This window comes from Hyaena hyaena, unplaced genomic scaffold (assembly GCF_003009895.1).
Source record: "Hyaena hyaena isolate Hyena2069 unplaced genomic scaffold, ASM300989v1 scaffold_36, whole genome shotgun sequence".
Lineage (NCBI taxonomy): Eukaryota > Metazoa > Chordata > Mammalia > Carnivora > Hyaenidae > Hyaena > Hyaena hyaena.
In genome coordinates, this window is record NW_024080668.1 from 3,396,639 (window position 1) to 3,421,642 (window position 25,004).

The 25,004-nt window shown below is 45.7% G+C and overlaps 1 protein-coding gene across 7 annotated transcripts in view; it reads left to right on the forward strand.

The window, feature by feature from the left end:
- DIXDC1 (DIX domain containing 1) overlaps window positions 1–25,004 on the forward strand; it is a 63,970-nt gene that overhangs the window by 32,527 nt on the left and 6,439 nt on the right. For 4 of the 7 annotated variants that reach the window (XM_039229176.1, XM_039229174.1, XM_039229171.1 and 1 more), the window contains exons 6-17: window positions 4,477–4,589; window positions 6,103–6,251; window positions 11,999–12,088; window positions 13,255–13,308; window positions 15,069–15,119; window positions 16,807–16,911; window positions 17,338–17,391; window positions 17,842–17,934; window positions 18,014–18,085; window positions 18,850–18,939; window positions 19,490–19,651; window positions 20,146–20,233. In XM_039229176.1, the coding sequence (XP_039085107.1) occupies window positions 4,477–4,589; window positions 6,103–6,251; window positions 11,999–12,088; window positions 13,255–13,308; window positions 15,069–15,119; window positions 16,807–16,911; window positions 17,338–17,391; window positions 17,842–17,934; window positions 18,014–18,085; window positions 18,850–18,939; window positions 19,490–19,651; window positions 20,146–20,233 (1,121 nt within the window). Of the gene's footprint in view, window positions 1–1,498; window positions 1,832–4,476; window positions 4,590–6,102; window positions 6,252–11,998; window positions 12,089–13,254; window positions 13,309–15,068; window positions 15,120–16,806; window positions 16,912–17,337; window positions 17,392–17,841; window positions 17,935–18,013; window positions 18,086–18,849; window positions 18,940–19,489; window positions 19,652–20,145; window positions 20,234–25,004 lie in introns of those variants that run through there. The other 3 variants (XM_039229177.1, XM_039229173.1, XM_039229178.1) reach the window with 2 other exon arrangements.

A 25,004-nucleotide genomic window follows, 5' to 3' on the forward strand; every position in this document is an offset into this window, starting at 1 on the left:
TGCATTTGTCTTCTTCCTATTTCTTGTCCACATAAAATTCTGTCTTAGATTGATAGACCACTTCTTAATTTATTGCAGTCACGCAGAATTCTTCCCAGAGGTTTAACTATACTGATAATCTTGCTCAACTTTAATTTTCACCTTTAATAGATTGCTTTATTATTTATAAAATTTACATAACATAGAATTAGCCATTAATCAGTTGAAAAGTGTAACGTTCAGTGGCTTTTAGTACCTTCATCATCTTGTGCAGCCATCACCTCTATCCAGTTCAAAGACATTTTCATCACCCCAAAAGGAAACCCTGTACCCATGAAGCAGTGGGTGTGCTAGTCGGGAGAATCTGAGCCCTTTTCTCCTTGCTTGCTGCTTAGACTGTCACTTGGTAGAGAATCAAAAGGATGTTTCGTTGTATAATGAGATCTATTGCTTCCTGCATGGCTACAGGCCTTTCACTTTGTTAGGCCTGCCAGAGAGAGGGAGAGAGAGAGAGAGAGAGAGAGAGAGAGAGAGAGAGAGGTCTGGATTTCTTCCTGAGAACACCTGCTTCCTTCCTTTCTGGCAGGAGAGCTCAGACTGGGGCCGGGCTGTGACACAGCGGGAATTAGGGCTGCGGTGGGCACACAGTCAGTTTTCTGGGAGGGAGTCAGATAATAGCTCGCATTTCCCTTTCACTCTTTCCTGGTTTTTAAATTTTTTTCTAAGCTGACCTCTCACTCACCTCTTTGGGATGCTGGGTCAGCACCTCGCGTTTTCCTCCGTGAGCTCCCAGGGACCCAACAGGCTCTGGGACATTCTGCCCGCCCGCCCCCTTCCTCAGGGGCAAGGCCATCTCAGGGCTCAGTGACCCCTGAAGGCCGGGAGCCCCCGCGAGGTAACTCCGAAGGTGGGGAAGGTGGCCCCCGGCTCCTCCGGACTCCCCGGCGGAGCCCTGGCCGCCTGTTGCTCGGTAGACCTCGGGCGCGCCGGCCTCTTACTGCACCCACGCAGAACGACCCCCCGTTGGGGGCGGCTGGGGGGGGGGGGCACGTGAAACGCCTTTGGGAAGGTGGGAGGAGATCGGCGTCCGGCGGGTTTCCGGGCGCGACCTCAAGTCCCCACCCCGCCGGGCGCCCCCTCCCGCGACGAGCCGGTGACACCGGCCCCGACCTCCGCGGCCGCGAAGGGAGGGGTCGCGCGCAGAAGGCGTTTCCCGCCCCGAGGCGCCCGCGGCCCCGCCCGAGCCCCGCGCCGGGCTCGCGCTCGCTGCCCCCGCCGCCGCCGCCCCGCCCCGCCCCGCCCCGCCCCGCCCCTGCCGGGTCCGAGCCCCGCGCCGCCCGCCGCGCCGCCAGCCTGGAAGCGGGGGCGGAGAGGGGAGGGGCGGGAGGCGGCGCGGATCCCGGGGCGCCCGCACGCTCGCCGCCGGGACCCGACCGCGCAGCCGGAGCCGCGGGCGGCGCTGCCCCGCGCGGGCGATGGGGTGAGATGCCCGCGCCCCGGGGCACGCCCGGAGCCGCGCGGCCGCCGCGATGCCGCTGCCAGGGACCCGCAGCCTGCGAGGGGAGGCGGCTTCCGCCCAGGCCGGGCCGCTGCGGCGCCTGAGACCCGGGAGCATCCGCGTCCCCGGCGCCGCCGGGACGCCCGCCGCCCTGCGCCGCCGACTCTCTGCCGCGGTCGCGGCCGGCAGCTCGGGTAGCCGGCCTGCGGGTGGAGCGGTTCCTCGGGCCCCCGCGCGGGGAGACATGCCCGAATTCGGGAGCGCCGGGACCCCCAGCCTCGCGCTTCGCCCGGGGAGGCAGGCTCGCTGAGGCCGGAGCCAGGAGGGGACCATGGGAGGGACGCAAGTCAAATGGTGAGCAGAGGCCACTGTGGCTTGGAGCTGGGGGGCGCGGGCGGGCGCGGGGCCAGGACTGGAGGATGCTGTCGGCCCGAGACCGGGCGGCATGGGTGGGGGCGCCGTACTGGGAAGGACGGGCTGCTGGTCTGGGCTTGTCACTACAAAGTACAGCGAGTGGGTGTCGGAACCTGGAGCCGGCCTAGGGGCCGGAGGAGTGGCCCTTTACCTTGTCCTGTCTCGGCCGTGGGAGGGCACTTGAGTAAACAGGACTCTTCCTTTATCATCCCTTACCCATTTTTAAAAAAAATTGATTTTACTCTAATTTGGACCTGGCTGGAGAGTTGTTTGTCTGATGTTAAGGCTGGAGAGATGTTAGGCCTGTGGGAATTAAGGAATGTATCAGTCACACCTGATTTGTAATCAGCTCCCCGATTTAAGGGGATTAGGATGGCAGGTCGGGGATTGCTCGTTTTGGAACCAGGAGTTTTGAGCTAACGGGGACAGCCTAAATGCTGCCGTTCCTTAGCATTGCAGTACTCTTCCTGTGACCTGAAGCCGATGCTTGAGAGCCCCATCCTCATCGATGTGGCTCTTCTCCAGGAAGGAGCAAGACTGCTGCTCCCACATGTGCCCCAGGATTTTGCTTCCTCGGGTCCTTTATCTTTTGACGCGACCACCTAGTTTCCTGGTCTCCCCTCTCCATGGCCTCACACGCTGGCAGCCTCAAATTCAAGAAAGAGAAATGTTGTTTTCCTTTTGGCTGCTCCGCCACTCCCCCAGCGGGCCGGGTATGCGGGCAGCCTCCTCCCCCTGCCCTTATAAGGGGGACTGCTCTCTTGAGAGGGAGAAGGTGGAGCTGAGCATGCGTCTCTGCTTTGAGGCAACCAGTTTTCCAGCATCCTTGCTTCACACCCCTCTTCCCACCCCCCACCCCCCTCGTCTCACACATACCCACTGTGGTCCAGCCAAATGCAGGCAGCGGAATGTGTCAACCATAGCACCTTGTCAGCTAAGGAGGTGTTTTATCTTTTCTCAAAGAGCAGCTGATGCAGGCATCTTTCTGCGCGTGGATCTCCATTTCTGTAGGAAGGCCAATGCCACGGCCTGAGTGGTCATAGATCTGCTCTCCTGTTAAATGACTTAGTACCCTCAAAAGTATTATATAAAAGCAAAGTACACTAATGCTTTTCCAGTGGCCAATTCATGTTGGCCTGGAAGCCAGATTGCCTAAATGGTGAAAGATGGATAAGAGAGTTCTGTAAAAGCAATTGCCTTTCCTAAATACCACCTCTTGCCACTCTCTACTTCTCTTCTCTGCTTGGATCTATAGGTGGGGTTAAGTGATGTTCTTTAATTCGAAGAAGCAGAAAACCACATTTTTCCCCCCTGTAGTTCTAATAAGGATGAGAATGTATTACTGGCTGAGGTCATTCCCATGAAAGCCCTTAAACTCAGGATCAACGAAGAGGATGAGACACCAGTCCTCAGGCTGCTTTCGAGGTTTTGAAATCTCTGACTACATTTGCTTGTGCTCCGCTCTTGCTTTTACTGGTTTCCAGGAAGACAAAATGTTAACTCCTGATTGCGGCTGTGAGGATTAGCCTGGGAGACTTCAGGGGCACATTAAGTGGGTCAGTGAGTCCTAGACACTTTCACTGTTGTCTGGGTGATGGATTTGGAAAGAATTCCTGCGAGGGGGCTGGGCCTGGAGACCCCACAGCCCCCTGAGATCTTCTCAGAGCTGATGTTCTCAAGGTGCGGTACAAAGAGAAAAGGCTCTTCAGATTCCTTTCCTCATCAGATGAAAACATCAGCCTCACAGTGCTATCTTGTCTTACAGATTGGCCATTATTCTGCGGCTTTAAAATTCATCTTCCCTGACAATCCCAGCGGTTCTTTCCAAGGTTGATAGTTGCAACAGGACTTAGGAGTTGCTGAGAGGATTCTGGTGACAGTTTGCAATGGCTTAGTGGGGATCTAATAACTCTTTGATGGTTCAGTCAAGGAAACCCTTCCCTTTCCCTAGCAGGTCTTTTCCCCTTTTCCTTATCATGTCCCATCTTGTTGATGTATCACTGCCCCTTTGCCCAGCCCCACACCATCCACACTCTGGCCTTCTCTCCCCCTGAATCACCCTCCTCATTGCCCCCTCCGAGATCAGCCTTGGGCTGATCCGCCATGTTGCTTTGCTGGTGATGCTTGTGTCTGTGAGCTGTCAGTGGATTGGAAGTAGATTTTTTCTTCCAGCTCCCAAAACTACTAAGACACACATTATATCAGTCTGGGCCCAGGGATGGAGGTGATGGTAAGTAACCAGAAAAGGAGCAAACAAACAAAACAAAACTCAGGAGTTCTTTAAGATGCTGTATGACCCGTCCTTCCGGTAAATCTCTTCTTTATGAATCAGGCTTTGAGGCAGCCTTGCTGTGGAAGAGAACTTCCTAGGACTGGGCCATTCATTCACTTAACTTTCATTTCATTCCTTCAGTAAGTTCATCCTGCACTCATTCAACAAATGTTTGTTCCTACTGTGCGTTGGGGACTGTGTTAGGCAGTAGGAGGAAGATGAGTAAGAACGTGTCTCTGGGATAAATTATGAAAGCCGGCTTCCAAACCACTGTTCACAGTAATCGTTTCTCTTCCTTTTCCTTCGATCACAGCCTGACCTCACCCAGTCCTATCCACAGCGCAAAGAGCGAGTCCATTATAACCCAGTCGGAGGAGAAGGCAGATTTTGTGATTATTCCCTCTGAAGGAATAGAGAACAGAACAGGTACTGTCTGTCAGCGGGCCTGGGTTGGCTCAGGGAACAACCCTTGCCTTGAAGACCTGGGGGTCCTGACTATCTGCCTATCAACTTCCTGGCCTTCTCCCTCTCCACATTCTGTGCATGCTGGGTCAGCTCTCAAGGGCTCTGATGCCTTTGAGCCACTGAATGTGGTGATAACCTCTTGCAGAATGTCACTTCTGATGTCATAGCTGTCAAAACCCTTACAGCAGGGCGGGCAGGCCATTCCTCTGCCGGCTGCCTGTGAATACAGAAACGACTGTGGGGCAGTCCGCAGCCTCACTCACATAAACAGTTTTTATTATTACTGCGTTACGGAAATAATTTCGGTAACTCCCTGACTTAAGTTTGAACCGGGAGTATATAATATGGGCGGAGGTGTCTGTGGGAAGATAAAAAGCAAGGTCTACTTCAGGCTTTTGGGCTACAGAAAGGGCCACAAAGAGATCCCTTTGTTCAGACTTCTCCTTATGTCTCAGTTGCTCCCCTTTTTCTTACGTAAACATAGAGGGAAGCCAGGAGGCAGCAAAGCATGTGATTTCAATAGAGTTTTATTCATCTCTAAGGGTTGTAATGACGCGGAAGCCCTCAGAAGAGAACGAGTAAAATTCCTCCCTCTGGCCCTGGCATTAGCACCAAAGAGTCAGTCATGTTACTGACTCGGGAACTCCTGGGACCCTGGGGAGAGAGAGCATTTACTGAGTGACTGCTTTGGGTCAGGCACCACCAGAGGCCTGCACACACACGTTACCTCATTCAGTCTTCACAGCAACCCAGAGGAATTACCTAATTACATTCACACCAGCGAATGAAGACACTTGCTCGGAGTTTATACCCTTCTGTATTCCGTAATGCATTTTTAATGGCCCTGCGCACAATTAGATGGGATGAAATAGAAAGACAAGGAAACCGGCGAAAAGAGACCATAAACATGGAAAAATAAAACAAAACCAGGAGATTGAACAGTTTGTGCAAGTGTGTTTTCACTGGTTGGTTTCCTGTGTGACTCACTCAGTGCTTGTTGTTTGTGAAAGGGGCTCAGGTAGGAGGAAGGGTCCAAGGGCTATTACGTTGAAGTCTCCCCCCCCCCCCCCCCCAGAAGCCCCACAGCCACCAGCAGGCATGTGGTTTTCCTTGTAACTGGCAGCTTCCGTCTTTGTACCTGGCAGATCCAGCATTAGGATGTCCGTTCTAGAGAGTGAAGAGTAGGGTCTATGTGTCCTGTGCCAAGACTCTGCAGGAGGGGGTCTTACTACTTCTAGAGGCTTCTGAAGGGGATCCGTTTCCCTGACAGAGTAAGTGCCAGGGAACTTACTCTGAGTGAACAGCGGGTTCTTCGTGTGTCACAACCCCACCTGCTGGAGAGTCCGGTTTGTGCAGTGAGGACAGGTTCAGAAGGCAGGTGACCCGGACCTGGGAGCGCAGACACACCGGGAACGCTTTCTGCCGGCAACCGTTTGCTTCACCATGAACTGCACGCCCCCCTCTCGTTTTGTAGAGCAGACAGACTCTCCGTTTTCCCGAGACTGGCGGCCCGGCAGCCCCGGGACCTGTCTGGAGACCTCATGGGAAGAACAGCTGCTGGAACAGCAAGAACATTTAGAAAAAGAAATGGAGGAAGCGAAGAAAATGATATCAGGATTACAGGTAGCCCTTTCCCTCGTGGTTTAGCCTGGGTGCGACAATTGATGATTTAAGTCACGGGTGTCCGTTGACACTACCCTGACTCCGTTTCGCATGAAGTCAGAGTTGAATGGGGAGTTGAGATAGAGAGAGAAGTACTCAAAGGGCAGAACATTCCTCACGTATGAGGGCTCCTAAATGGGCTCTACGGACGCTCAGCTGCTAGGCCCTCTGCAGGCGTGGGAGCCCCCACGGACCCCTACCAGACCCTTTCTCTGGCTCTCTGCCGCAGCTGGGTTTCTCCCCTGTCCGCAGCTTCCGGCCTGCACCAAAGAATGGCACTGTGAACAGTCAGGAATTTTCCCCAGGAATTCTCCAGCAGGAAGAGTGTAAGAGCCAGTAATGCCGCAGGTCTCCGTCTGAGTCTAGCGAAGGGGTTTAGCCCCGCTAACACATGTGCAAGCGGGTGCCGAGCCGTAATCATCAGGTAACCGAGGTTTTCCCCGAGCAACAGAGCCCTTCAGTCTCTTCTGGTACCTTCGTGCCGGCTCAGCAGTCCTCCCCCAGAGGCCCACTGACCCACTTGACTTAGTTCCTACCCTGAATGACCCCCGATCCTCTGTCTTTGTGCGTCCGTCGCTGTGCAGGGGAGCCCTTGTAGTGTGCTGGTGACCCTGAAATTGCCTAGGAATATTCCTTTTCTGTTTGTGCTGGGAACTGCACCGCTTCTGAATTGTCAAATATTTATGGCTGCGTAAACAAAGGCCACATTATGTGAGTGGCTCTGGCAGCCGGCAGGTGGTGGAGGGCGTGCTCCCAGCCAGCCAGCCACGGGGTGGGGACACAAAGGGTTCCTGCAAAAAAGGGAGACTGGTGCCCGGTGAAACAGTTCGCATAATGTATGCCCCAGGAGCTGAGGAGGGTCGGAGGAAACATTCCCAAGGAGAGTCGTTGATTTTTCCCCATTTGCTTTGTTATTTTTAAAATGTTTGCCTTTCAGATCCCTTATCTGCCACTCCATTAAGGACTGGTTTAATTAATGGAATTTTTGTGTGTGTGCTAACTTTGGGATGATGCCCAAGTGGGCCTTTCCCAGGATAATTTGCATTATATGAACATAGATATCCATCAGTTCGGCTTTCAGTTTGGTTTGCATTTTTCAGTCTGGGAGAAATCCGACGGCAGATTAGACAGAAAAAAGAAGAGATTCGACAGACAGAAAGTCAGCATCCTAATATTCCCTGCAAACAGAGTTGTTATAATTCACAGCCACATGACCACAATGAGAATTGAGTTCCATTAATAGAATACAATGGGGCTCACAGCACCCACTAGGCTTCCTCACTCTCTCCGTGATGAGCAGGCTGCATGCCAAGCCATAGCCTGGATTTCTGACTTACTATGTACCTCCATTACAGCCCGCTGAACACTTGGCCGTGAGAGTTAGTATATCTGTGATGTTGCTCTCCCTGCAGCCCTGTGGCTTCTTAAATTTGTCTTCTTATGCCTCTGGCCACATTCTGTGGGGTCACCAAACTCACTTGCTTTATTAAATGAAATTTTATTATTATTTAGTGCTTGGTAGACCAACCAGAGGCTGGATTTCAAAGTTTATATATCCCAGCATTGATGATGCAATTTGTGTTCTGTGTATTGAAACAGGAGTTAACCTCTGTAACTCTTTTGATTGACTTGAGACAGAATTGAACTATAGAATGGGGACACATTCTTACATCTTTCACTGAGCTGATAGGTCTCAAAATGCCTACCTGCATAGGTAGTTCCAAGTTTTGTGAGTGCTAAAGAATACAGTTTGGGGGCCTTCTTTCAAAATAAGATTACGGGGGCACCTGGGTGGCTTAGTTGGTTAAGTGTCCCGACTTTAGCTCAGGCCATGATCTCGCAGTTTGTGGGTTCGAGCCCCGCCTCGGGCTCTGTGCTGACAGCTCAGAGCCTGGAGCCTGTTTCAGATTCTGTCTCCCTCTCTCACTGATGCTCCCCTACTTGTACTCTGTCTCTCTCCCTCTCAAAAATAAATAAACATTTTAAAAAATAATAACAAATAAAAATAAGATTACAGAGTAGGAGTACAGTTGATCTTCGAACAACTCCCGGGTGGGGCCTGGGGGGCACCAGTACCCTGCATCTGCATATAACTTTTGACTCCCCTAAAACGTAATTACTAATAGCTGACTGTTGACCATAATGATGCAGTTTCTGAGTCGGGGGGAGGGGGCAATCCAGAGCTGATGGCCAAGAAAGAATTTTTGAGACATCTTTGGTGCAAAAAGGTGATTTTATTAAAGCATGGGGACAGGACCCCTGGGCAGAAAGAGCCGCATTGGGGCTGTGAGGAGTGATTGATTATACACTGTGGAGTTGGGGGAGGTAAAGGCAAAAGGGAGGTTTCCAAAAGGACTTTCATATGTTAAAGAAGACTCTTTTTTTAAGAATTTTTTTATGTTTTATTATGTATTGTGAGAGAGAGACAGACAGACAGAGACGGAGAGCAAGCAGGGGAGGGGCAGAGAGAGAGGGAAACACAAAATCTGAAGCAGGTTCCAGGCTCTGAGCTGTCAGCACAGAACCCAACATGGGGCTCGAACTCCTGAACCGTGAGATCATGACCTGAGCTGAAGTGGGACGCTTACCCAACTGAGCCACCCAGGCGCCCCAAGAAGACTCTTAAGATACTGGAATCCTAACTATTGTCAAGCTAAGGTGGTTTTTCCCTCTAGTAAGTCATTGACATTGAGACAGTAGGGAGTTCCTGAAGAAATGTTATACTCAGCCCGTCTCAAGTATTTGTCAGTGGGCTGCAGTTTATAAGGAAATTTAATTTTACCTGCCGTCCCCTTCATGCCTTTGTTTCCCATGTCACTGTGGAGGGATGCGTGATGTTGGGGCTCCAGGAAACTGAGTCTGTAGGTTTCTGGAGATAAGGTGATTGATAAGACTGCCTTTTCCTTAAAAAAATTTTTTTACAGTTTATTTATTTATTTTGAGACAGAAAGAGCACAAGAGGAGCAGATGAGGGGGCAAGAGAGAGAATCCCAAGCAGATTCCAGGCTATTAGCAGGGCTCGAACTCATGAACCGTGGGATCGTAACCTGAGCCAAAGTTGGATGCTTAACCACCTGAGCCACCCGGGAGCTCCAAGATGGTCTTTTTCTTGTAATTTTACGAAGTCATTTGTAAACTGATGGAGATTCCTGTCCTGCATGACTGTGATCTCTATCAGTTGTTTGCTTTTTCCTTTCCTTTGTTCTTGGGCACCCAGGAGTGCCTGAGGAATACCACACATGTCCCAGCTCAGGGGACAGGGGGTGTTTGTGGGGTGTTAGCTTGCGCTTTGCCTTCAGTTTGCCTATGGCTCCCTCATCACATAAGCTTTACTAAGTAGTTGGTTAACACATACTTTAAATGTTATCTGTATTACAGTCCCTGGTCTTACAATAAAGTAAGTTAGAGAAAAGAAAATTTTAAGAAAATCATAAGGAAAAAACCAAGTAATCAGGTTAAGAAAAAGGCAGAGGACATGAATAGACATTTTTCCGAAGAAAACATCCAGATGGCTAGCAGACACATGAAAAGATGCCCAACGTCGCTCATCATCAGGGAAATACAAATCAAAACCACAATGAGATACCACCTCACACCTGTCAGAATGGCTAAAATTAACAACACAGGAAACAACAGGTGTTGGTGAGGATGTAGAGAAAGGGGAACGAACCCTCTTACATTGTTGTTGGCAACGCAGACTGGTGCAGCCACTCTGGAAAACAGTATGGAGGTCCTGCAGAAGTTAAAAACAGAACCACCCTATAACCCAGCAATTGTACTACTAAGTATTTGCCCAAATGATACAAAAATACTGATTTGAAGGGACACATGCACCCCACTATTTATAGCAGCACTATCAACAATAGCCAAAGTATGGAAAGAGTCCAAATATCCATCAAATGATGAGCAGATAAAGAAGATGTGTGTATATGTATACATATACACACACACACGCACACACACATATACAATGGAATATTACTCAGCCATCAAAAAGAATGAAATCTTGGGGTGCCTGGGTGGCTCAGTTGGTTAAGTGTCCAACTTCAGCTCAGGTCATGATCTCATGGTTTATGAGTTCAAGTGCCACATCAGGCTTTGTCCTGACAGCTCAGAGCCTGGAGCCTGCTTTGGATTCTGTGTCTTCTTCTCTCTCTGACCCTTCCCTGCTCAAACTTTGTCTTTCTCTTCTCAAAAATAAATAAACATTAAAAAAAAACTAAAAAAAATTATCCACATTTGGTTTAACCTTGTCCAATCGGGGGAAAAAAAAAAAAAAGAATGAGATCTTGCCATTTGCAATGACGTGGTGGAGTAGAGTAGACTATGCTATGTGAAACAAGTCAGTCAGAGACAAATACCGTATGATTTCACTCATGTGGAATTTAAAAAACAAAACAGATGAACATAAGAGAAGGGGGAGAGAGGGAGAGAGGGAGGCAAACCATAAGAGACCTAATGATAGATGACAGGGTTGATGAAGGGGAGGTCAGTGGGGGATGGGCATTAAGGAGGGCACTTGTGATGAGCACTGGGTGTTCTATGTAAGTGATATCACTAAATCCTACCCCTGAAACCAATGTTATGCTATATGTTAACTAGCTAGAATTCAAATAAAAACTTTTAAAAAAATCATAAGGAGGAGAAAATACATTTGCAGTACCATACTGTATATAAAAAAAATCTACATGTAAGTGGACCCATGCAGTTCAAACCCATGTCATTCAAGGATCAACTGTACAGTATTAAATACAGGATTTGGGAGGGGCAGTGCATGTGCGGGTGGCCCAGTGGTTTGAGGTTCCTTAGCTTCAGGTAAATCTGCTCCTCCTTCATATTCTAATTAAAACAAAGGCCGGTGTGGGGAGTGGAAATGAATGAGGACATCTCTCTGTAAATGTTTTCCTTCTTGTTTTATACAGGTTGCCATAGGGAGTAAAAATGCACAATTATTAAAACAAAAAAAAAAATCAAACCCAAGTCAGTGCTCTAAATGCTTTTATAAGATTTTTTTAAATTTTTTAAGTAATCTCTACACCCAACGTAGGGCTCAAACGCACAACTTTGAGATCAAGAGTCACATACCTAAATGTATTTTAATTCATTATAATAAACTTTTTTTTTAAGTTTGCTTATTTATTTTGAGGGGGAGAGGGAGAAAACAAGTGGGAGAAGGGCAGAAAGAGAGGGGGAAAGAATCCCACGCAAGTTCTGTGCTCTCGGCTCAGAGCCCGACATGGGGCCCAAACTCATGAACCATGAGATCTTGACCTGAGCCGAGATCAAGAGTCGGGTGCTTAATCAACTGAGCCACCCAGGTGCCCCTGTAATAAACTTTCTAAACTAGGATAATTCAACACTGCTTTTAGTTCACTTTCCAGTTAGTGGAATTCAGTTTGAGCAGCTGTGATTTGAAGCATAACTTCTGAGAGAAAAGTTCTAGAGTTTTGAGGATTTACTAGGACCAAGGAGCAGAGGATTCATGTGCATCCACAGAGATGAAAGAGGCCTAAGCCCGGGACTGACAAAAGGAACTCCCCATAGTTCCAACATGAGCAATCAGAGGTAGCTAAGTACCAAAAATTACCAAGGAGATCTCGAGAGGAAGCCCAGTTGTGTTTTCAGTTTGGGGTGAGCTTACCAAGGTCAACCCTAGACTCAGTCATCTGATGGGAGTCTGGTTTCTTTCTACTTTTGTGGTTATTCAGGCCTTACTGCTCAATGGATCCTTACCTGAAGATGAACAGGACAGGTCCTTGGCCCTCTGTGAACCGGGAGTCAATCCTGAGGAACAACTGGTGAGCTCCTTCTTTTGTGACTAGACCACAGATAATCTGCTTTATGTATTTGATTTGCTTTTAGTTTTTGACTCTGTTGTCCACACTGTCTTGAAATGCTCTCTTCCCTGACTCCAGCTCTCCTGGTTTTCCTCATACGTTTCTTGACTACTCTTTCTTCCATCTCCCCTCCTTCCCTCATCAACAGATATTTATTGAGTGCCAACTACATGCCAGGTACTTGAGGTGCTGGAGATCAAGGTGCTGAAGATGTGGTGATCTCAAGGCAGACCTAAGGCCCTACCCTCAGAGCGTTTATATTCAGGTTCCCTCTGAAGCTTCTCTTTTTCTGCCTGTGCCTGAAATGTTGGTGCCCCTCAGAGTTGCACTGGGGACCCCCTTCATTTTAGACATCGATCTGGGCAGTGTTACCTGCCTCCGTGGCTGTGCTCCCTTCCCACTTGACTCAGATGTTGCTTCTCAAGTATTTGTCTCTGGCTCAGTGCTCTCTGTGGACTTGGAGATCTGTGTGTGCAGCATCTAACTACCTGCTGATTGTCTCCACTTCTGTGTCCCATAAGCGTCTCAGATCAGAGTCCTGAATTAAACAGCTTTTCTCTCCCCACCACCAAAACTCCTTCTCCCTTTGGATTCTGTCACTATCCGCCCCCCCAGATACCCAAAGCAGACATTTCAGTACCCTCCTCGAACCCTTTTGGCCCTTTTCTCTATAGCCAGTCAGTCCAGGTTCTGTCAGTTCACTTTCTGAATATTTCCGTCCACTTCTCTCCATTGTTACAGCCACTACCTTCACTCGGGCCTCCGCCCAGGATTCTAGCCACGTTCCAGCTGGAGCTCTTCATTCCGCTCCTTTCCTCTAAGCCATTTTCTGCAAAAGAGCAGCCATAACTTACCTACAAGGCAACCGTCCCTTTGTCATCCCTTTGCCTTTTCTCCAGTGCCCTGTGCCCAGTACACACGCACACTTGTGTAAACTTCACCCGTGGTCACTGACTTGCACTTCCACGTGTACGTACTTCCATTAGAGGGGAGGAACTGCTTCCTGTCCTCTGTGTTCTTACTACAGCGCTAGCACTGGAAAGGTGCTCAGTAAATATCTGTTGAATAAATGACCTCTGAATTTCACAACATAGCTACATAGTCATCTCTTTTTGCCTTATATTCAGATTATAATCCAAAGTCGTCTGGATCAGAGTATGGAGGAGAATCAGGACCTAAAGGTATGTCAGAACATGTGCATTTTACTCTTTGGAAAAAACTGTGGGAATATTATACAGCACTGTCAGAACAGTAATGGGTACAGGGGAAGGGATGCAGACTTGGGACTTCAGCCATGTTTGTGTTATGTCTTTCATTGAAAGAGGGAGATGTCCTCAATATGGCAAAAAAAGGCACTGTCTTTTCAGTGTTAGTGATGATAATAAGTATCTGTGTCATTGGTTCTACTTTTTATATATTTTAAATGCTTCATAATTTTTATTTTTTTAATAAATTGTTTTTAGGGGCACCTGGGTGGCTCAGTCGGTTAAGCGTCTGACTTCAGCTTAGGTCATGATCTCACTGTTTGTGGGTTCAGGCCCCACATCAGGCTCTGTGCTGACAGCTCAGAGCCTGCAGCCTGCTTTGGATTCTGTGTCTCCCTCTCTCTCTGCCCCTCCCCTGCTCATGTTCTCTTTCGCTCTCTCTCTTCCAAAAATAAATAAACATTAAAAATAAAATATATTAAAAAAATAAATAAATTTATTTTTGAGGGGAGGTGTGGAGGGGCAGAGAGACAATCCCAAGCAGCCTCTGTGCTGTCAGTGCAGAGCTTGATGCAGGGCTTGAACTCAGAAACCTTGAGATTATGACTTGAGCTGAAGTCTGATGCTTAACCAATTGAGCCACTCAGTGCCCCATAATTTTTCTTTTTAACTAAAAATAGCTCTAATATTAGTATGGTCTTTTTTTATAATTGACATATAATATCACATTAGTTTCAGGTGTGTAACATATTAATTTGATATATGTATATATTATGAAATGATCACCACTGTAAGTCCAGTTAACATCCACCACACAGTTACACATTTTCTTCTTTCAATGAGAACTTTTAACATTTACTCTCTCAATCAACTTTCAAATACACAATATAGTAGTATTAACTATAGCCCAGTATGGTTTTTTATAATGATTTCTTCCCAGAATGCTTTTAGTTCAGTGGGTTTTAACGTTGTTGGAGTTCTAGGTATATGAGTAAAGCCATGGACCCTCTCCTCTGGAATATGCAGGCGTGCATACACACATACTCACTGACTTGAAGTTTTAATAGAGTAGCTTTGGAGCCCATCTGTGGAGCCCATGTTAAGAATCCCCATTTTAGATATGTTCATTCCAAACTCGTGATGCAATAGGAAAAGAAGAGGGTAGGGTCTCAGTTATGGGTATTCTTCTCCTAAAATCTCTTTCCTAGTGATGGTTATATACATACATCGAATCCATTGTAAGGGAAGGATAATTAGTATTTCATCATTGGGCTAAATGTGTTTTTGTTGGGTTTAGAAAGAATAATGCCCACTTGGGGAATCAGAAGCACTCTGACTCTTTGCTGAACTAATGACATTGGGGGCAGACATAGTAAGATATGATTGTATATGTCAGAGAGGGGGGGTTAGGTTATTATGCAGTTTGCTGGAAAGTGAAGAGTGTTAAATCTTAGGAATGAGAGCCTATGGGAATGGACAGTATCTTTTTTCTTGGCAAGACTCTCCTCTACCTGCACGTGAGCCTGGGTACCACAGGGACACTGGAATAGGTCTCATTCTTGTCTCGATGAGTCAGCCTTTACTACTGATTGGAGCAGACCTGCTTCCTGCCTCAGTAGAGGCTTATTTTTTCATGGACTGGTTATCTAAGTTCTGTGTTCTTACTGACAGAATGAGGTAATGCTTCTGAGGCAACCCAGACACTACCATCTGATCTAACTATATTTGGTTTCCAGAAGGAGCTGCTGAAATGTAAACAAGAAGCCAGAAACTTACAGGGGATAAAGGTAAAAAGGAAGACATTTATCTCTTTAAATACACTCTACGTGGTCAAGTTGTCTACCGCTGAGAGTGGGTAGTAGGAGTGTAGTTGGGTCTGGTGGCCTTATTATATACACTTGCTGGAGCCTTTAACGGACTGTGGGATATTGGTAAAGTCAAGAGCTTTGTGGATGGGAAGTGAAACGTTGAGGAAAACACCTTTGCTCTGCTGAGACTTATTTCTAGTAGTTGGGACCCATGGTCCTGCTGCGACCCTGTGTGCCACCCTGGTAGTTTTTATATGTAAAAACAGTCTGTGTTTACAGTTTTCTTCCATTCTAAAGAAAAATGTCCTCTTAAAAATTTAATTTATGTAGTTTTTGAATAGTTAATAGTATTTTCAAAAATTTTTAATGTTTATTTTTTGATAGAGCACACATGCACAAGCGGGGTGAGGATGGAAGGGGTGTGAGTGGGGGAGGGGCAGAAAGGGAGGGAGACACAGAATCTGAAGCAGGTTCCAGGCTCCGAGCTGTCAGCACAGAGCCCACCATGGGGCTCGAACCCATGAACCATGAGATCATGACCTGAGCTGAAGTCGGACACTTAACTGACTGCAGCCTCCCAGGTGCCCTCATTGAATAGTTAATACTATGAAATGGTTTAAAGTGAAGAAGGTGTAGGGGTTCCTGGGTGGCTCAATCAGTTGAGCATCTAATTTTGGCTCAGGTCATAATCTTGCAGTTTATGAGTTCAGGCCTTGCACTGGGCTCTGTGCTGACAGCTCGGAGCCTGGTGCCTGCTTCAGATTCTGTGTGTTTGTCTCTCTCCCCTTCTCTATCTGCCCCTCCGCAGCTTGCATTCACTCTCTCCCCCCTCAAAAAAAGAAAAACCATTAAAAAACATTAAAAAAAAATAGAATAGGCTCTTCCATTCTCCAGAGCCCACACCATTTCTCTGCAGTCTGTAAAGAGAGAAAATTCAGGGAAAATACGCTACAGTCCATTAGTTCCACTTGAAGTCACAATGGTTGGAGAAATGTGTTCTCGCTGACCCTTTTAAGTGTGTACAACCCACCGTTTCTTGGGATTGGTAGGAACCAAGAGGGTCCAAGTTGAGAGAGAGACACCCTAAAGGTGGTAAGATTGTAGGACACTGGGAAGAGAAGGCATCTGTCCCGGTGACAGTTCTGAGCATGTAGATATAATCCCAATCCTGGTCCTCACTAGGTAGTGGAAGGCGATGGGGGCAGGACTCTGGAAGACAAGGTGGGGGTGATTCCAGGGATTCCATATGAACAGGGTGAGAGGCGGCAATGGGGCCCAGCCCTCTAGGAAATAGGGATTTGGCAGAGAAGAAGGAAAAGAGCTGCTTAGTATTTATGTGCCCAGGATGTAGATCAGAAAGCCAGGGTGGAAGGAAGGAGAGGCCACTTTTTCTCTAGGACATCATGCTGTCAGGAATGCAGGTGCGGGTAGGGGTGGGTAATGGGTGGAGGGAAAATCAGGTTTCAGTCAGCTAGGGGAGACCATGGCTACTAGCATCCTGGAAGGGGGCAGAAAAATCCCTCCTCATCTCGTAGCAAGACCTCTCTTTTCGTCTCCCTGTTCGCCAGAACTAATGCTGGATATGCAGTAAGGGGTTAAGCCTTAGAGTGACAAATGGCTGATCGACTAATTGGCACCACAGTAATGAGTATGCTTTCCCCCCCAGGATGCCTTACAGCAGAGGCTGACTCAGCAGGACACATCTGTTCTTCAGCTCAAACAGGAACTGCTGAGGGCAAATATGGACAAAGATGAGCTGCACAACCAGAATGTGAATTAAATGAATGAACTCTGACCTCATTGAGCCCCAGTAGCAAAATCAGATACTGCATGAAAGTCCGATTACATCTGCCATCCTAATCCCTCTTATCTTATTTCTGGGATGCCTGCCCTCAATGTCTGCAGTTATTTTTATTTTCTGTCAGACTCATCTCTGTTCCTGGCTGAAAGCCCATATTACATTGGCCTTGAGCCCTTCAACTTTGAGGACTCTGAGACAGAGGCTAAGTTGTGGTTTGACAGTTTGATTGTCTCCCTTAAAGACTCGGAGAGCAGCTGTGTGTTTTTACCATAACCTTGCTCTCTCTGTGCTGTATACTCTAATTGCCAACATCCACTCTGGTTACTAAGTAGCTGGTTTCCAACTGGGGTTGGCAGACAATATCTCTGTGCCAGTTAATTCTTTTCCTTTTCGCAGGTGGATCTGCAGAGGAAGCTTGATGAGAGGAACCGGCTCTTGGGAGACTATAAAGTAAGGACGTTTACCAGTTTGGAAATGATTTCCTTTGGGCCTGTTGTTGCTGTTGTCAAAGAGTGAAGTACTCTGTTCTCATTGCTGCCTTTTTGCAAGGAAATCTGCTTCCTTGTCCCTTTGATTCGGTCACCCCGAAGAATAGATAGCATGTCTAAGAGGAGTCCAGAGCTAGGTGTCTGCAGACCTCAGTCTTCACCTTTATGTCTAACTAGCATGCAAGACATGTAGTGGTCCTCCCACAAATGGGAGTTCCCTTCCTCCTTACTTTTGCAAGAAGCCTTTGCCCTGGGTAAGATTACTATGGTGTGTGAGGGCCTCCTGTGTAGCTCGGGGAAAGGACTCCTCCCCCTGAGGCTCAACTTCGCTCAAGTGAACTTCACGGCCAACAGTGAAGTGATGGGCATCCTTGGCTTTGTCACACATCTGCAAGCTCTGCCTCTGTTGCAGAAAGAGCTGGGGCAGAAGGAGCGTCTCCTGCAGCAGCACCAGGCTAAGTTGGAAGATGCACTCCGGAAACTCTCTGAGGCCAGTTACCAGCAGGTGGGGACGCAGTCAGCCACTAACTTCCTGCCCCTTCTTCGTGAAGAAATCCTTTTCTGATTTCGTCTCTGATTTGCAGGTGGATCTAGAGCGGGAGCTGGAACACAAAGATGTCCTTTTGGCTCACTGTATGAAAAGAGAGGCAGATGAGGTAACCTGCGGCTCAGGGTCTCCCCTCCCGCAAAGAGGTAGATTCTCTGACTCAGGGCTGAAACCAAGGCCACGGGGCCGCTTTGTTAGGAGGCTGTTTGGGGAGAGGGTTAAGGATGCAGGTTCCAGGGGCCTGGCTGGCTCAGTTGGATGAGCGTGCGACTCTTGATCTCGGGGTCGAGAGTTCGGACCCCATGTTGGGTATACAGATTACTTGAATAAACACAACTTAAATAAAAAGAGTGCTGGTTTCAGACTAAGGAAATCTGGTTTAAAATTCCAGCTTTACATCCTTTTTACCGTTGTGTAACCTTGCTTTGATTAGCTTCTGAGCCTTAGAAATAAAACTCATCTTGGAAAACGGGTAGTCCGGGTAGATCCACCTGGCACAAAGTCAGGCTCAAAAAATACCTGTTTTTCTTTTTCTTTTTAATCACTAAAGCAAAGTCCAGAGGTGCTGAAGCCCCATTCTCAGGCCCTCTGGTGGCCAGGTTGAGGCTCGGTTGGGGCCTCTGGGCTGAGGTTATTTTGCTCATTCTTCATTCAATGATGCCTACGAAGTGTCCAGCACTGGGGTTACAGCGGTGAACAAAAGGGAGAAAAAGTCTTTGGCTCGTTCCAGGTGTACATTCTAACTGAGGGAGACATGAACAAATACATGATGATACGCTGTCAGTAAGTGATCCGTGTAAATAAATACAAGACAGGGCATCTTGGTTTGCAGTTGTCCCTTATAGCAAGTATCATGTCTTCTTGCTGCTATAGGTGACCAGCCACAACAGACACAACTCTCAAAGCAATGGTTTCCTCCTTCCAGTGGCAGGAAAAGGAGCTGCTTCAGTCACTCACAAAGGGGTAGGTCCTTAGGATTTGAGTACAGACCTCCACTTCCAGCTAAAACCAGAAGAGTAGCCTGGCCACTGCCAGCGCACTAGACCTTTGGTACCCAGTTCCCTAATTCTTGCATCTCTTGGGTGTGTGAAGGTGTGAAGCGCTAAGTAAGAATCAGTGGGCAAACTTCTGTGGAGGAGAATTTCTTAACATTCACACCTCCTCCCTCGAGAAGAAAAGATCTCTCCTGGGAGCCTGTGTCCCCTACTGTCCTAAGCCCGGCAGCTGGGACATGGTTAAGAATACAACACTGCAGGGGTGCCTGGGTGGCTCAGTCGGTTAAGCATCCGACTTTGGCTCAGGTCATGATCTCGCGGTTCGTGGGTTCGAGCCCCGTGTCGGGCCCTGTGCTGACAGCTCAGAGCCTAGAGCCTGTTTCAGATTCTGTGTCTCCCTCTCCGTCTGACCCTCCCCTGCTCACGCTGTCTTTCTCTCTCAGAAATAAATATAACATTAAAAAAAAAAAAAAAAAAAACACTGCACCATATCAGCGTCACCTCCTTTCTGCCTGCAGACCAGCGATCTGCAGCTGGTTCGAGACGCCCTCCGCAGCCTGCGCAACAGCTTCAGCGGCCACGATCCTCAGCACCACACCATCGACAGCTTGGAGCAGGGCATCTCCAGCCTCATGGAACGCCTGCACGCCATGGAGACCCAGAAGAAACAAGACAGGAGGGTAAGCCCCTTCTTGTGGTGTTTCTCTTAGGCAGGCTCCCACAGAAGTCAGTTTTATGGAGTTGAATTGAGATGAAGGCAGGGCTAAAAGACACCGACCCTGTCAGAGGTTGTAGCTGCTTTTCTCTGGTTTTCCTCTCTGTGGAGCGGACTCTTTGTCATGGTGTGACTCTCCAGGAAGGGAGTTCATGATTACCCTTGCTCCTAGAAATTGCCTAAGTGTCTAAGGGGAATGATGGTTCTTGACCCCGCAGCGTCTCTCTTTACTGCTGATTCCCCTTCCCCTTTTCGCCTGAATGAGCTCGGCCCCAGATGTGGAGATATATGGGAAAATGCATTGGAAACTAGAAAGCCTTTCACAAATGTACGTCATTATTATTAGACTAAATATGTCTAATTTGGTATTCTGTGGAAGATGTGGTAGGAAAGTATATATTTTAGGTGTACTTTTATGATTTAAATTTTTTGGATAAATTCTCCTGCTGATCATTTTAGGATTTTTGTGTGGCTCCTCAGGTTCGGGGCAAGTCACCCAGAACTCAAGCAGGTAGTGAATACCGGGAATCCTGGCCCCCTAATTCAAGTAAGTACTCATTATTGCCCAGAAGGACTCATGGCATATTAGATCAGAAATTTAGTGTTTTTCTTGCTACTAGCATGTTGAGAATAGAATTTTTCTTGTAGTACTTTACTCTTATGTTGTTTCTATAGCAATACAGTTGAATCGAGTTACTTCTAGAACTATGGAAACACATACCATCATCATCACTAAAATCACCCCAAGTACCATTCAGCCACATGCAAGATGCTGCTGACTCAGGCTAAAATATCTTTGGAAAATGTACAAGATCAAAACATTTACACTGAACAAAGAAAAATTTGAAACAAAGAAAAATTTGAAACAACAAAAACACACAGTCTCAAATAGCACAGGAAATTTCCGGTTCTTCCTAAAGGCAAGATGTTTAATTTCTTTGGGGATTTTCCTTAACACTAGGTGCTGTGGTCTTTCCGTTTAAGTCCTGCAAAGGATCTGCGCCATCTAGTGGCCGTGCCTAAGAAGTCATTTAACGTGCTCTATGCTTTCTCATTACATTTCTTTCCCTATTCATTCAAACATGTTGGAAATCTACCCTGCCTGGTAATTTCTCTTTTACCATGTGACTTACCTTGTGGTTTAATAAAACTCACCTTTTCTTATCTTTTATAGCATACAGGCCAAATATAAAAATAAATAATAATCTACAAAAGTAAATAGTGGAAAGCTGACCATAACCAGTTATGTATGTTACACATATATACAATTTTGAAAACCACATGAATAAACAAAACCTAAAATAAAACACTTAAAGATATTTGCACAAATATGAAAGGTAAAATATTTTTTGTTGGGTAAATAAAATAACATCTAAGCCTCCAGATATCTTTTCCTCTTGAATGAGGTATTTATACCAGGAACAAAACAAATTATATTAGTACCAATTTCTTTTCAATTTGTTTCAATTTCTTTTTCTAGCATTGTTTTAAAACAGTCATTTCTGTTTTCTTGAGAGGCTGTATATTTTATTGTTAACCTCTTCAGTACTGTCTTTGGGTTAATATAAACTGCCAGTGTAGATAAGTCTAAATATTTGAAAATTATTTTTTAAAAGTCTTAAAATTCCTCCCTTCCTGGAAAAACTCTTTTGTGTATATACAGTACTTATCCCAAATACTGCAAATAAATCCCCAGCTGCTCATAAACCAGGGTGTTAATCTAATTTCTATATTCACAGATAAGCTAAAATGTCTCTTCTCTGAAAATACAAAAACTTGTGTAACTCACTAGCCCTCTAGCTACTGACTTTTTTCTTTTATTCCGCTACATGAAACCTTGAAAGGACAGTCTACACATGTTCTTTTTCCATCCTTTCTTCCCATTCACTACTCAAGCCATCAGTTGGACTTTTACTCAGTTAGCTTAACGTTCTTTTTATTGATTCACTGTTGACTTTCTTGTTGCCTCATCAAAAGGATTGCTTTTCAAACCTTATCTTCCATTGACTTCTCAAAAGCATTTGCTATTCTTGAATAGTCTTCTTCTGTAAACATTCTTTCTCTTTAACTTCAGTGCCAACCAATTATTCATTCAACAAATATTTATCGAGCATCCATTATGTAGGGCCCGTGTTAGAAGCTGGAGGTACAGGGAGGAACAAGATAGACTTAGTGCTTGCGTTTTTTGGAGGTGCTGTCTAGTGAACTAGATACAATCTCCTTCTCCTTTCTACTCTGTCTTGTTGAGTGTTGGTGTGTCCCGGGATCCACAGGAGGTCTAGAGCTTGGCCTTTTTATATTTTCTTTAGGTGATCCCTCCCACTACCATGACTTACGTACTCTTATGTGCTGTTTATTTTTCAACTTTAATCTCTAACTCCAGCCCTTTTCTGAGCTTCAGAGCTATATTTTTGAATGACAACTAGGTATCTCCCTGTAGGTAGAAAGGCACTTAAAACTCATGTCCAAAAAAACAAAAAAAAACAAACAAAAAAAACTCATGTCCAAAACTGGATACAAAACAATAGAGTGGGAAAACTATGGAGTATGAAGTCCAACAGATCTTGGGTGCCATTTGGCTCTTAGCAGATTGTGTGACCACAGGCAAGGGTGTTAATTAATATGATTGAATTTTAGTTTCCTTGTTCAAGAAATGGAAAAAATCTTGAAGGATTATGCACATTAAATGAAATGTTGTATGCAAATAATTGGTATAGTGTGTGGCCTATGAGAGGTGCAAGGCAAATGTTTATGGTCTCAAAATACCTTCCAGTTATTCCCTTCTGGCTCTACCCTGTCTTCCTCCTTTTTATCACAGCCACATCTCCTGAAAGAGCAGTCTTCTTTCTGAATCTAGTTCTTAACTTTTACTCTTAAGGGAAAACAATAATAATTATTTCAAATGTAAAAAGTAATACAGTAGACTAGTGGAATGGAATTGAGAGTTCGCATAATACCTGTAAATCTGTGGTCGTTTGACCAGCAAAGAGTCTCTTCAACAAATGGCTCTGGGACAACTGGATATCCACATGCAAAAGATCCCTACCTCATACCATGTACAAAAAGTAACTAAAAATGGGTCATTGATGCAAATATAACAGCTAAAGCTATAAATCTTCTAGAAGAAAACATAGGGAAAATATTCATGACCTTGGGTTCTCAGACATCAAAAGCATGAGCAACAAAAGAAAAAGTAGGGAAATTGGACTTTAAATTGACTTTTTTTTTGCATCAAAGGACACTGTCAAGAAAGTGAAAAGGTGGGGCGCCTGGGTGGCTCAGTCGGTTAAGTGTCCAACTTTGGCTTAGGTCATGATCTCACAGTTCGTGGGTTCGAGCCCCGCATCAGGCTCTGTGCTGACAGCTAGCTCAGAGCCTGGAGCCTGCTTCGGATTCTGTGTCTCCCTCTCTCTCTCGCCCTCCCCTGCTCACACTGTTTCTGTCTCTCTCAGAAATAAATAAAACATTTTAAAAATTAAAAAAAAAAAGGAAAGTGAAAAGGTAAAGAGAAAATATTTGAAAATCATGTCTAAGAAACAGAATATATAAAAAACACTTATAACTTAAAACAAAAGACAAATTCAGTAACAAATGAGCAAAGGACTTGAATTGTCACTTCTCTAAAGTCACTTCTCCAAAGCATCTAAATTATGCTTAAAAAATTAGTCATTGGGGGGCGGAGGGCGCCTGGGTGGCTCAGTCAGTTAAGCGTCGGACTCTTGATTTCAGCTCAGGTCATGATCTCACAGTTCTTGAGTTTGAGCCTACATCTGGCTCTGTGCTGGGGTGTGCAGCCTGCTTGGGATTCTCTCTCTCCCTCTATCTCTCCCCTACCTGGCTCCACCCATGTGCTCGCTCGCGCGCTCTCTATCTCTCAAAATAAATAAATAAACTTAAAAAAACTGAAAACCATTAGTCATTAGGGAATGCACATCAAAACCACAGGGAGATACCACTTCACGCTCACTAGGTGGTTCTAAATAAGTGTTGAGGATGTCGAGAAATTGGAACGCTCATACATTGCTGGCAAGGATATAAAATGATACAACTACCATGGAAAAGTTTGGTGGTTTCTTAAAAGCCTAAATATAGAATTACTATATGACCCAGCAGTTCCATTCCTAGGTATATATACTCAAAAGAATTAAATGCAAGAATTAAAAAAAAAAAACTTACACACACATGTACATAGCATTATTCACAATAGCTAAAAGGTGGAAACAACCCGGGGCGCCTGGGTGGCTTAGTCGGTTAAGCGTCCGACTTTCGCTTAGGTCATGATCTCGCGGTTCGTGTTCAAGCCCCGCGTCGGGCTCTGTGCTGACTGCCAGCTCAGAGCCTAGAGCCTGTTTCAGTCTGTGACTCCCTCTCTCTCTGACCCTCCCCTGCTCATGCTGTCTCTCTCTCTCTCTCCTAAGAAATAAATTTTTAAATTTTTTAAAATTTTTTCTTAAATAAAAATGCATATATTTAAGATATACAGCATGTTTTGATACACATATATTTTGTGAAATTACTGCAGTCAAACTAATGTACATATCTGTCAACTCATATAGTTACCTTTTTTCTAGTTGAACACACTTAAAAACTACTCTCTTAGAAAATTTCCACAACAGAATATTATATATTTCACAACAGTATATTACNAAAAAAAAAAAAAAAGTGGAAACAACCCAAATGTCCATTACTCAGTGAATGGATAAATAAAGTCCGGCACGTGCAGACAATGGGATATTATTCAGCCACAGAAAGGAATGAAGTACTGATACATGCTGTAACATGGATAAACCTTGAAAACGTTCTGTTAAATGAATAGTGTCAGACACAAAAGGATAGAAGTTGGATGAATCCTTTTATTTTTATTTATTTTTTAAATTTATTTTTAAATACACATAACTCTAGAGGAATTTTAAAATGGTGGTACACCAAAAGTTATCTTAACAAATAACCCAATCCCAGCTCAGTTCCTGTCCAGATTAACCATCCCTACTAATGGCTGGGGAACAAGCAGTGTCCGCATTTCTAAATGTAAACATTTTGTAAGTCACTCTCTGTCTTACACATGATATCTGACATTTAATAATAAATTATGAGACATCCACAAAAGCAAGAAAGATATAAGCCACTATTAAGAGTCCATCAGTGTCTGCTCGAGAATAGACTCAGATATGACAAGGATGTTGAAATGCATAGGATAAGTTAAGAAAATATGTGTAAGTGGAATTGCAGGAGACAGTATTCTAACATTAAGTTATTCTAACATTATTCTTACATTAAGTAGATTATAAGATATAACAATAATTGTTTTTTGTTCTTAT